General features: G+C 33.9%; 2 protein-coding genes across 2 annotated transcripts in view; one reads left to right on the plus strand and one right to left on the minus strand.

The window, feature by feature from the left end:
• Positions 1-12,572, minus strand: part of LOC147763043 (RNA helicase MOV-10-like) — a 296,407-nt gene that overhangs the window by 171,209 nt on the left and 112,626 nt on the right. The gene's annotated exons all lie outside the window — the stretch shown is intronic.
• The window catches only part of LOC147763052 (uncharacterized), a 116,554-nt gene that overhangs the window by 14,157 nt on the left and 89,825 nt on the right, over positions 1-12,572 (plus strand). Inside the window, exons 17-24 of the mRNA XM_087008730.1 lie at positions 56-181; positions 511-734; positions 7,129-7,249; positions 7,851-8,045; positions 8,684-8,902; positions 9,162-9,293; positions 9,762-9,960; positions 10,301-10,462. Of these exons, the coding sequence (XP_086864856.1) occupies positions 56-181; positions 511-734; positions 7,129-7,249; positions 7,851-8,045; positions 8,684-8,902; positions 9,162-9,293; positions 9,762-9,960; positions 10,301-10,462 (1,378 nt within the window). The remainder of the gene's footprint in view (positions 1-55; positions 182-510; positions 735-7,128; positions 7,250-7,850; positions 8,046-8,683; positions 8,903-9,161; positions 9,294-9,761; positions 9,961-10,300; positions 10,463-12,572) is intronic.

A 12,572-nucleotide genomic window follows, 5' to 3' on the forward strand; every position in this document is an offset into this window, starting at 1 on the left:
ACACACATCACCTGCATATCTTTGGAGGCATTCTTCATTTTTTGTTCAATTTTAGGTAGTAAAAGTACCCAGAGAGGAAGTTGCCCCACCTGACGTCCCATTGTTTCCCTTCATAAACCCTGGGCTGCATTCGAATAACGAAAGTGGTGTGAAAATAACAAGACCTTTCTTGTCCAGTAAGGTAAGATGGCTCCAATGAAAATAATATTGAAAACTTAAAACATATGTAAGCAAAATGAGGTAGGCCTATAACACTTAGCAAAGGAACATTCAATTTGGAGATTTCCTAATTTTAGTAGTCAGTTTGATCCCTCTCAGAGATAATGTGAAGGTGTTTGTCTTTGTGATTTGGGCACATTGGATTTATTGGAAGGTGGTTAACGAGAGAGAGAGAGAGAGAGAGAGAGAGAGAGAGACTTAGGCATATTATGTATTTGAAACTAGACTGTGTGTGTTTTTATTAACTTTTCTTTGTGTATAATTTTCTTAATTTGTGATTACTTTGTTTAGGATGGTCCTTCACACGCTGGTGCAATCCCCCCTGAGCTTGTTAAGGCATCCCCTTCACAGATCTTGTATTGGGGCACACCCTTCCAAATTGCAGGGGTTGGGAAGGGCACTTTGGATGACCTGATGGATGTATATACCCAGGCTGTGAACAAAGTACAGCAAACACATGCTGGCCTGTTGAAGCAAATGACAGCTTACAGTGATGGCTTGATGAGTGGGAAGACGTATGTATAGCAGAGTAATACTATATTGTATTTTGACATTGTGATTATTAGATGAGACTTAAGCTTGCATAAATGACACACGTAGCATTGCAAATAATGATCATAGGATCTGATTTGTGTCTCAGAAAGAGCAGGAAGGGCAGGGTGCATTTATTTTTTTGGTCTCAAAACTGAGGCCTTAAAAATAAATGTCTAACTTGACACTTTTTAATGACAGGCCTGAGCTTATATAGTAGCCATCTCTATTAAAGAGGTCAGTGCCAGGCCAACTGCATTTTACTCAGTCAGTCATTTTTAAAGTGTTCTTCAACTGGTGCTTCAGTACATATATTATTACAAAGCTGCCTTGTATGACAAATTTGTCTTTTTCTTACCTAAAGCCTAAAACTGAGGTTATTTGTGAAAAAGAGTCCACAGCCAGTCGTCAGCACCCTGCAGCTGAAAGAATCTCTCTTAACTTGGCATGAACTGATGTACTTTTTTTTAAACAGAAGATAAATTTTTTTGCACATCAATAGAAGTTATTCCATAAAGGACTTTTTTTATATTAGTAGGGGAGCCAAGGCAAAAAATTAGGGTGAAAAAAAATTTTTATGATATAAAATTTTCGAATATATGGTCGGAGAGCCTGATACCTGGGGTTTATGAATCTGCTTATTGGACAAATGGGCTCAATTGCGAAAGTGCCCAAAAATCCAAGATGGCCGCCACCCCTAAGGAATATGCAATAAATGGATAAATTATGAAAAATGGTTGATATTTTCATTTAGTTTCAGGGTAGATATTTTTATTGTCCATATATTGTGGAAATATGTACTATCTGGTGATCTGTAGCAGAAATTGGTCAATTGGATTCAAAATGGCCGTTCTATCCAAGATGGCGGCCAATATTTCAACATTTTTTGCAATTAAATCCTCTTTTCATTGATCTACAATTTCTTTCAATCATGATATGAGCAAACATTTATCAAATAAAGATTGCCTCTACTATTTTCTGCATTTGTACCATCTATGTGTAATATAGAGGCTTTGTGAATACAAAAAAATCCAATATGGCCGCCATGCACCCTTTACCATTATGAGTCAAGGGTACTACCTGTCTTTTATAGAAAAGTTCAAATATCTACTTTAATGAAGCAAATGCTATTTCTATTTAACAATTTTTGGGTGAAGGGGAATTGCTTCAGTATTTTAGAGGTAAATTCAAAGAGCTATTTCAATCCAAGATGGCAACTTTATCCAAGATGGCGGCCAAATTTTCACAAGTTTTTGCAATGAAGTCATGGTTTCTGTAATCTAGAACTACTTTCAATCATGGAAAAAGCTTAATTTTATCAAATATAGAATTTCTCCAATACTGTGTGCATTTTTGCTATCTGAATGCATAATTAAAGTTAGATGATTAGAGAAAAATCTAATATGGCTGCCATACACCCCTTACCAATATGAGTCAAAGGCGAAACATATCATATCAAAAGTTGGTATATCTCATTCAATGAAGTATATTATACTTTCATTTTAAAACATTTGGTAAAGTACACTTGTTTTTTATTTTATGATGTTTAATTATACACTACCTATTAATCCAATATGGCTACTCTATCCAATATGGCAGCCAAAATTTGACCAATTTTGCAATTTAATCCCTTTTCTTTTTGTCAGAATTTTTTTCAATCTTCTAGAAGCAAAATTTCATCAAACATAGATGCTCTACCCTAATTTCCTGCATTTTTACTATCTTTATACAGAAAGAAGGCTTTATGCCTATAGAAATACCCAAAATGGCCACCATAAATCCCTTATCATTACCCTCATATGAAACAAAGCGACATATCTCATAAAAAGTTGAAATATCTCCTTTGATGAAGTACATTTCATTTTTATTTTACAATATATGGGTATATGAGAATTTTTTCACTTTTTGCAGATAAATTTAAGATGGCATGTTTATTCACAGTAAATTATTTACAAGTTTCTTCACATTCATATGCATGTTCTTGGACCATTGTATTTTTAGCCTAACAACTATGTTGTCAAATTACATGTCTAGAATAACATCATTATCTATTTATTTGTTTATCAAAAAGAAGCTCAAAGGTTTTGTACAATAATAATTCCAATTCCATGCAAATTTCACTTCATGGAATCAAAGCTAAACTCATATTTTATTGAAACTTCAAACAACATTTATTTAAACTATGCAATAGATACTAGTTTCATTTATTACATTGGTGTTTTAGTTACCTCCGCCAAGGAGGTTATGTTTTTACCCCTGCTTGTTTGTTTTTTGTTTGTTTGTCATCAACATGACTCAGAAAGTTATGGATGAATTTCGATAGAATTTTCAGGGTAGGTCAGAAATGGGTTAACTTAGAAGTGACCTGGATCAATAATCAATCAATAATCAAAAATAAAAAAATCAAGTTATGGACCAATTTTGATGAAATATTCAGAAGCTGCCAGAAGTGGGCCAAGGAACAGATTATTAGTTTTTGGTGGTGATCCAGATCAATAATCAATCAATAATAAAAAAACTAGATCATTATAGAATGAAAATTTAGGGGTGAAACAGCATTGGGTGGAGACTTTGCTGCCTTGACAGAGGTCTGCGCTCTCGAGGTGCTTTTCTAGTTGCAATTTATTTTTGGGAATACAGATGGTGGCCACAACTATCCATTTTGCTGTTTAGCAGTTTATAATGTCCCACATCATTAAGTCATCATTAATTTTATTGCTGCTGATTTGCAGAATATTGCAGCAAATTGGAAAGAAGGAATTGCAATTTGCAGAAGATTTGCAGCAATAAAGCAGTAAATTTGCAACTGACCTGATATTTTGGTAAGGGTAAAGCTCATAAGGTATAGAAATGAAAAGCATCCTCAGTTGGGAGGAGAAACCTAAGATCTGCTTTGCAAGAAGCAAATATGCAGGGCCTTTGGTCATATCTTAAGACCCAAAAATCCATATAGCTGTACAAAAATCATGCGCTCCTCTTCCATAATACCATGTAACTGTAAGGTGGTGACATTCTCCTCCATGCTGGAAAAGATTACAAAATGCCAAGCATTTGCACTTCCCATGCTTATAAGGAGAGTTAAAGAAACTACGCCCGGTAAGCTCATAAACCGTACTCAAACCACATCCATGTGGACCATAAGTGCTTTATGTAATATGTAAGACAAAGATCAATGTATGAATTGGAAGAAACCTTCCAATTTTCGCAACCTGCAGTGACCTATGTGTATGGCTAGGTTCTGAGGAATATACCCATGACCTCTTTACCAATATGCTTAATGAAATACCCAAGTACTAAATGCTCCAATTCTCCAATCCACTGTAACACCATGTTTCCTCAGGAGGAATCTTAGACGCGTCGGATCCTTTAGTTTCCACTCTCCTTTGGGAAAAGAAAATCTGATCACCAAGCACAAAAAGGTTTTTCACCCATTGGGCAATGAACTGAAGGAACCATAACATAAGGTTTTCGATAAGCATTATTTTGACGTGGGTCTTGTCCCTGTATCTACTATGCTGATTTGAGCTGGTGAAACCTGTGGAAAATATTGTATCCTTCCAAGGCAGCAGGGTGGTGGAGGATTCATAATGTTAAGAGATGGATACACCCATGACCACAGATTGTCCTTGGTTCTTATTCCATGACCCTTTAACAGTGCCAGAAACAGGGAAGAAGTATTGATCAATGTAGTGTCCCTACATATTCAGGTGCACATCGAATAGCAACTCATTTTTATGGACAAAAAAGGCATGCCCCCGCAGAGAAATTCAAAACTGCTTATAAGGTGGTTAGTTTGGTATGGCCAGCAGCTTCTCAAAGTCTTATTCCAAAAGATAACTATCAGGACAGCATCCAGAGGTATAGAAACATGTTACAGTTGGAGAGAGCTTGTCAGGAATGATGGATGAGCAGAGATGTTATGAAAAATGAATATATGCCTGTTGTGTGAAGGATAATTACCACATATTTTGAAATCTGTTTGTAATCCTGTTTTACCTCTGAAATCAAGTTTTAAAGGTCCACATCATCTAAATAAACCCAACTTAATATTAATTGTTAAGTTAAAAGTAATGCTGCATGGCAACATTAAAGTAACATACATGCCTGTCATGTCCAGTGTTAAGATAAAAAATATATTTTATGAAGTCTCATGATGTAACCTGATGTGGTCCAACAGCTTTGGAGTTTTGTGTCGGCCTCTTTGTATTATGCTCATGTGAAAAATTTAACTATACAATTATAGGAAATTAATGTTTAGATCTACATAAGATAAGAAATTGGTATATAAGCAATATGAATTTATATCTTTGGGAGAGAAAAGAAGAAGAGGAGAGGAGATTGGGAAAAACGGAGCAGACGTGTTTTCAAGAAGTTAGGATTTGGAGACTTAGAAACATCAACGAATAAATCCTTTAACTGGTCATTATGTGGACTTGGGTTCTCTTTGTGCGACCTTATGTAAATCTGGCATGAAGTGTAGAATCTTTAGATTGCATTATCCACTAAGTTAGTCGAAATCGTCCTATTTCAAGCCCACACTTGAATTAAGCATCCTACATTTTTATGACATTCAATCCATATATAAAGAAAAGTTCATTACATGACATCTGGGATGACAAGTCTTTGATGTCATCTATAAAATCTATATCAGTGCCACCTGAAAAATATACATTAAATAACAGATTTCAACTATCAGTAAAGTACACATGGTACCATTGATTTGTAATGGTAAGGGGTATATGGCAGCCAAATTGGATTTTTCTCTAATGAAAAAGGCTTAATCATATTCTTTACAAATATTAAAATGTAGGAGATATTTAGGAGAATTTATATTTCTTAAAATATTGCTTTTACCATGTTTGAAATAATTTCTAGATTATAGAACATGTGCCTCAGTTGCGAAAATGGTAAAATAAAGGCAGCCATCTTGGATAAATAAGCCATTTTGAAAAAGGATATGGTCTCAGCTTTACATTCAAAAATAAGCAATTGTCCTTTACCAATAAATTGCAAAGGAAACATGGAATATACTTCATTGAAGAAGATATTTGATCTTGCAAATAAGGTGCATGCTGTGCGCACCTTTGGGCCATAACGGTCGACATGCATGGTGGCCATGTTGGATTTTTTTCTAACTATAAAGATTAATACTGTACAGAGAGAGGAAATACAGGTCATACTGTACATAACTTATATTTGATGGTGTGTTGCTTCTATCAAGATTGAAAGTAATTCTAGATTAAATAAAACATGACCTAACTGCAAAAATTGCCAAATTTTTGGCCGCCATCTTGAATAAAGCAGCCATCTTGGGTCAAGACACCATCTCAAATTTACCTTGAAATATTTAAAGCAATTGTTCTATACCTGCATATTGTAAAATAAAAATAAAATATACTTCATTTAATAAGGTATTTCAACTTTCAAAAAGATATACATTGTGCTTTTGACTCATTATGGTGAGGGGTGTGTGGCGGCCATATTGGATTTTTCTCTTAATCAAAAAGCCTACATAGTGCATGCAGACAACAGAAATGTGTGAAATATTATAAATAAAAATATGTTATGACAGTTATTTCTAATATCACTCTTAAAAGAAATTTAAAATTGAAGAAAACATGACTTAATTGCAAAAAATAGTGAAATATTGTCCGCCATCTTGGATGATGCGGCCATTTTGAACCCAGTTGTCAAATTATTGTTACAGATAACCAGGAAGTGCATATTTCCACAATATATACACAATAAAAGTAATGTAGACTTCAGCAAAAAAAAATATTAATCACTTTTCATAATTGATGCTTATTCTGTGTATTCACCATGGCTGGCGGCCATCTTGGATTTTTCTCTTATCCATCAAGCCATCATTCTGTAAACAGATACTTGAAATGCAGGAAATGATGTAGACAACCTATATTTGATAACAGTTTGCTTTAATAATAATTGAATATAATACAAAATGAAAGCAAACATTATTTAATTGCAAAAAATGGTGAAAAATTGGCCGCCACCTTGGATAAAGCGGCCATTTTGAGTCCAATTGACTAAATCTAGCTTTTGATCACCAGAGAGTACATATTTCCACAATATATGGACAACACAAACATCTAAACCTAAAGAAACTGAAAATATCAACCATTTTTCATAATTGATGCTTGTTCTCTGTATTCACCATTGCTGGCGGCCATCTTGGATTTTTGGGCACTTTCGCAATTGAGCCCATTTGTCCAATAAGCAGATTCATAAACCCCAGGTATCATGCTCTCCAACGATATGTTCGAAAATTTTATATCATTAAATTTTTTTTACTACCCTTTTTTGGAGGCTTTTGGAGTTTGGCTCCCCTACTATATTATTTCATGTGAAAATCCTTTTCAGCTCTGTGAAGAAATTCTCCTTGCTGCAGGAATTCTGCACTTTGAGCATCCAGCTGGATAGATTTTCGAGATTCCTGGGAGCTCAAAAGGACATAGTGAAGCATGTCTGCCTGGATGAAAAGGTAAGGCCAGACAAATTTTGTAGATTGGTTGGGTACAACCTACCCTAATTTTGAGGAAATCAGTTATTGCACCTATTTTTATGTATAAAAAAAAAATTCACGGGGTATTGATGTGGTAAGAGGAAGAAATTTACAATTTACAACTCAAAAAATATCCACGCTATGGGTTTGACATTTCCCCTTGAAATGAATATTCACCACCCTTAAAATAAAAGAAAAACACTGGCCAGCCCTGAAATTAAATTGATATGTTCGTTAAACTTCATGATGTTTTGAAAAAACAAAAGCAAAGTTTAACCTAAATTTCCTCTGTCTGCCCCGTTTACTGAGAGTTGTCACGCGAGAACCAGTGGATCAATTTTGTCAAAACTAATGATGAACAATGTCCATTATAAAAAGCTATGTAAGATATTAATTTTAAGAAGTTAATTTTAATGTTAAAATTTAAATGTTAACTAATAAGAAGTAAAATGTATTATTTTTCTATTTCAAGGATCTCTCAGAAAAAGTTATGTAAGAAGTTAATTCTAAGACTTTAATTTTAATGTTAAAATGTAAATGTTAACTTAAGAATTAAAATATATTATTTTTCTATTGCAAGGGTCTCCCAGAAATGTTCAATGGTCTTCTAATATGTCAGAAGATCAAGGATTTTGTTAGTCCCTGGCAGACAGACAGCAAGGAGCAGAAAATAGTCCAGAGGTACGCTGGAGTGAACGCAGGGGGGATTGCAGATGACAGTTGGAAAAACATCCATGGGATCCATCACAAGGTCCTGAAAGATTTACATTCTCAGGTAAAAAGGCTTTATAAGTTTTCTTTTAATTGCAAATCTTTGCATACTTTAGGGTTTTTCTTTTTGCTGACAAATACATGACTGATTGTAGTATAATATATATTGAAGAATCTATTTTCTTTATCATATTTACTTTCAGTAAAGTTTATTTAATTAAAAAAACTTAATGTCAGAATTGAAGAAGAATGATTGTTAAGTGTCAAAATTTTAAAGGTTGAATAATTATATAATATTGATTTTACTTTATCTTATTTTATGGCAGAATATATCATCATCATTCTGCAGTAATTGTTTAAATTTTTTATAAAAAATTAAACAATGAACTAGAAAAATGTTAGAGTCTTTTAGTCAAGAAGTGTATAGATGGTTTCAGGTTATTTATTGCCAGTATATTGATATATATACACGTCTCAGATTGTGCTACTGAATGAATTATGACAAAACATTAAATTTCCATCTCAGTTGTATCCAGAAACAATCTTTTTAATTCTGTCCCAATTTATTGTATTCATGAATTTATTTGTGACAGTACATAAATAAAAAAAAAACATTTATTTTGGGCATGAACTTTTTAATGATGTAATGACTTTTAACTGATCACTGTATTTTAATATTAAGATTAAAATCTCTTGTTTTAGGGTATTATTCTGTACCTGAGTCAGCTTCCAGAGCCGATAGTGATCTTGAACATAGAGGTGTTTGCAGCAGTGATGAACAAGGCACTCAACTGTAGCACTCCTGTTCCCATGTCAACCCCTGTGCTATATCTGCCAGATGGGCAGAAGGTTTATACCTGGCAAAATTTGAAGGAGGCAGTTACCAGTATTGATTCTGCAATTGATGATAAAAACTTCCAGGTAACCATATATATATAAGTATTCTTTTAACCAAGCTGTTTTTGTAAAGTATATACTGTGCATGTTGTACAGTTCTGGCTTAGTTAAGTTAACATTAGATATTGGACGGAAAAAATTATAGAGATCATTATTAACATATATATCCCTTTGAGTTTGTAAGTGCTGATCTCTTCTATGAATTTTCACTGTCATAAAACAATGTTAATATATGTTATCTACAGACACTGTGATTGAAATTGTGTTATTTTGCTACTTTCAGATACTGTACAAGATGATTAATGACCTGGGGATTCTCCAAGAGGCGAAAAGTTTCCGCACCAGCCTCACCCCAGAAGATTGGACATATCTTTTCTTCAATTGTCGGACTGTCCAACAGCCCAGCATTCCACTGGTCAGTCAGAAATATTACATATTACGTAATTAAGTAAATGTAGATTGTCAAAAATTACTGTTAGAGGCAAAGTATAGGCAAATTATTATTCAAAAATACTTTCTTTGAAGTTGATAATTGCAGGTAATGGATTTTAAAATTAACAATTCTTGTTCATCTAAATTTTAGCACTTTGTTCTTAACAATATGATGGCTGGTTCAAACAGTAAGCCAAGGGGTTATTCTGTTTAGTCTTTCGTTCCTCATCATATTCATTAGTGGCTACAGAGATCTTATTTTGGGATGTGTGTGCAATTAATGATAATAATAATAATAATGATAATAATAATAATAATAATAATAATAATTATTATTATTATTATTATTATTATTATTATTATTATAACATGAATTCTACTGCTCAGATGAGTGATAAATATTATTGTTATCTAGAATTAATGTAGAATTTTATGCTCCTTTATATTTCAGGAAGATTTCAATTGTCCTCCCAATGCACCAGTCATCAAGAAGACACAAACCTATACATACCCTGCCGGGTTCCACAGGGATCTTTTGCCGGCCATTTTTGCAGCTTGTGAACAGTTTGTTTCACCTGAAATTGTTTGGGCACAAGGATTTCTGTGTCGGCATGATGGAATCGAAGTCATGGTCAATGAAACTATTACTGGTGCGGTAATTTCCTAAGTAATACAAAAAAAAAGTATTAATCATATTTTTTTGACAGCATAGTTCTTTTGGATAAAACTCAAATGACGAAGTGCTTGTTGAATGGGTTTATTCAAGAAAGTTGCCCGCTGAAAGTTGGGTTTTATAAGTTAAAAAATTGATTTGAAATAGCAAAAATTTATATTAAAAAAATCTGAAATAGAGACAATTAATAATTTTGAGTTTTGTTACGTACCAATGTATGTTCATGGGATAAAGATCTTACATTTCTGTTACTTAGTTATAGTTACTGTAATAAATAATGTTTTTTTTTGTGAATTTTTATTATTTTTTTTTCATAGGTATGGGCACAGGTATGATTACCCTCTCTGGGCAAAGCTACAGACCAGAGGATGAAAGGGCAAAGGCTGAGATGGAAAGGAGCATCTTGTTAGAGATGTATATCTATGGCATGGTCATTGACTCAGTGCTGGGAGAGACGCAGACTCTAGCTTTTCGACAAGGTGGGTGGTTTACTTAGTAGACCCTCTTTCAGACATCTGATATTAGCAGTCTTTACTGTTTCAGTTTCAGTTGTTTCATTAGTCAAGAGGGATTTGGAAACTGCTAATCTGGAGTTGAAATCTATTGATAATGGGGATAATTATCTGATTCAGAAACCAATCTTTAGCTGCCAGTAATCACACAGTCAAGTAACTAATAATAAAATTATCTTAGTTTTTATACCAGTTTGACATGATACATATCTAATAGTACCAGTCAGTTGCCATGAAAAAGTGACCTATTTTATGAAGATTGTTGGTTCTTCTGCTAAGTAATTTTTTATGTACAGACACAGATGTGTCTGTACATATAGCCATCATCTGCGTCTGTCGTCGCCGTCGCCGTCGTTGCCGTCGCCGTGCACTTTTACCGATAACACGATAAGTGGAAAACCATTTTGCCTTTTGATTTGAAACTTGCAGAACTGATGAATATTCATAATACGCAGGTCAAGTTCGAAAATCAGCATGATCGGGTCACTCTTAGGGAATTTATGCTGTTTTTATGTACAGACACAGATGTGTCTGTACATATAGCCATCATCTGCGTCTGTCGTCGATGTCCCGTCGTCGCCGTCGCCGTGCACTTTTACTGATAACACGATAAGTGGAAAACTGTTTTTTCTTTTGGCTTGAAACTTACAGAACTGATGAATATTTGTATTACGCAGGTCAAGTTCGAAAATCAGCATGATCGGGTCACTTATAGGGAATTTATGCTGTTTTTTCACTTTTTTCAGCATATATGCAGCACTGATAACATGATAAGTGGAAAACCATTTTACCTTTTCCCTTGAAACTTACAAAACTGATGAATATTCATAATACACAGGTCAAGTTTGAAAATCAGCATGATCGGGTCATATTTAGGGAAGTTATGCTGTTTTTCACTTTTTTCACCATATATGCAACACTGATAACATGATAACTGAAAAATCATTTTACCTTTTGACTTGAAACTTACAGAACTGATGAATATTCATAATACGCAGGTCAAGTTCGAAAATCAGCATGATCGGGTCATTTTTAGGGAAGTTATGCTGTTTTTCACTTTTTTAACCATATATGCAACACTGATAACATGATAAGTGAAAAATCATTTTACCTTTTGGTTTCAAACCTACAGAACTGATGAATATTCATAATACGCAGGTCAAGTTTGAAAATCAGTATGATTGGGTCATTTTTATGTACAGACACAGATGTGTATATATAGCCATCATCTGCGTCTGTCGTCGTCGCCGTCGTGCACTTTCACCGATAACACGATAAGTGAAGAACCGTTTTATCTTTTGGCTTGAAACCTGCAGAACTGATGAATATTCATAATACGCAGGTCGAGTTCGAAAATCAGCATGATCGGGTGACTTGTAGGGAAGTTATGCTGTTTTTTCACTTTTTTCAGCACATATGCAGCACCGATAACACGATAAGTGGAAAACCATTTTACTTTTTGGCTTGAAACTTACAAAACTGATGAATATTCACAATCCGCAGGTCAAGTTCGAAAATCAGCATGATTGGGCCATTTTGAGGGGAGTTATGCTGTTTTTTCACTTTTTTCAACATATATGCAACACTGATAACACAATATAAGAAAAACAGATCGACCAATTGTCATTATATTCACAGGAGTGGTCAATCTTACTAAAACGCAGGTTGAGTTCGAAAATCAGCATAATTGGGCCATTATTTCAAAAGTTGTGCTGTTTTTTCACATTTCCTCTTGATTCAATTCTTAGGCATGTTAACAGTCTCATTATTTAACTAATAAGATACGTAAAAGTATTTGTTTGATATTTCCTGCATCTTTACAACATTGTTAGTTGATTATGTAAAAATGATGGTAAACTTGTTATTGTGTATCGTGTAATAAAGTGTCAAAAATGGAAATAAACTCATATCATTGCAGTTTGTTAGATTCAATCATCCACTATGTTCAGAATCTCAGAATGGAGGGAATTGGACATTTAACACTGTTCTATTGATATTTTTCCCATCTCATCAATTTTCTTAGTTGGTCATATAAAAATGTAAGCAAATTGTTTATTTTATGTTAAAAAAGTGTTAA

Source organism: Lingula anatina, chromosome 3, assembly GCF_051362555.1.
Source record: "Lingula anatina isolate TDL-2025a chromosome 3, LinAna3.0, whole genome shotgun sequence".
Lineage (NCBI taxonomy): Eukaryota > Metazoa > Brachiopoda > Lingulata > Lingulida > Lingulidae > Lingula > Lingula anatina.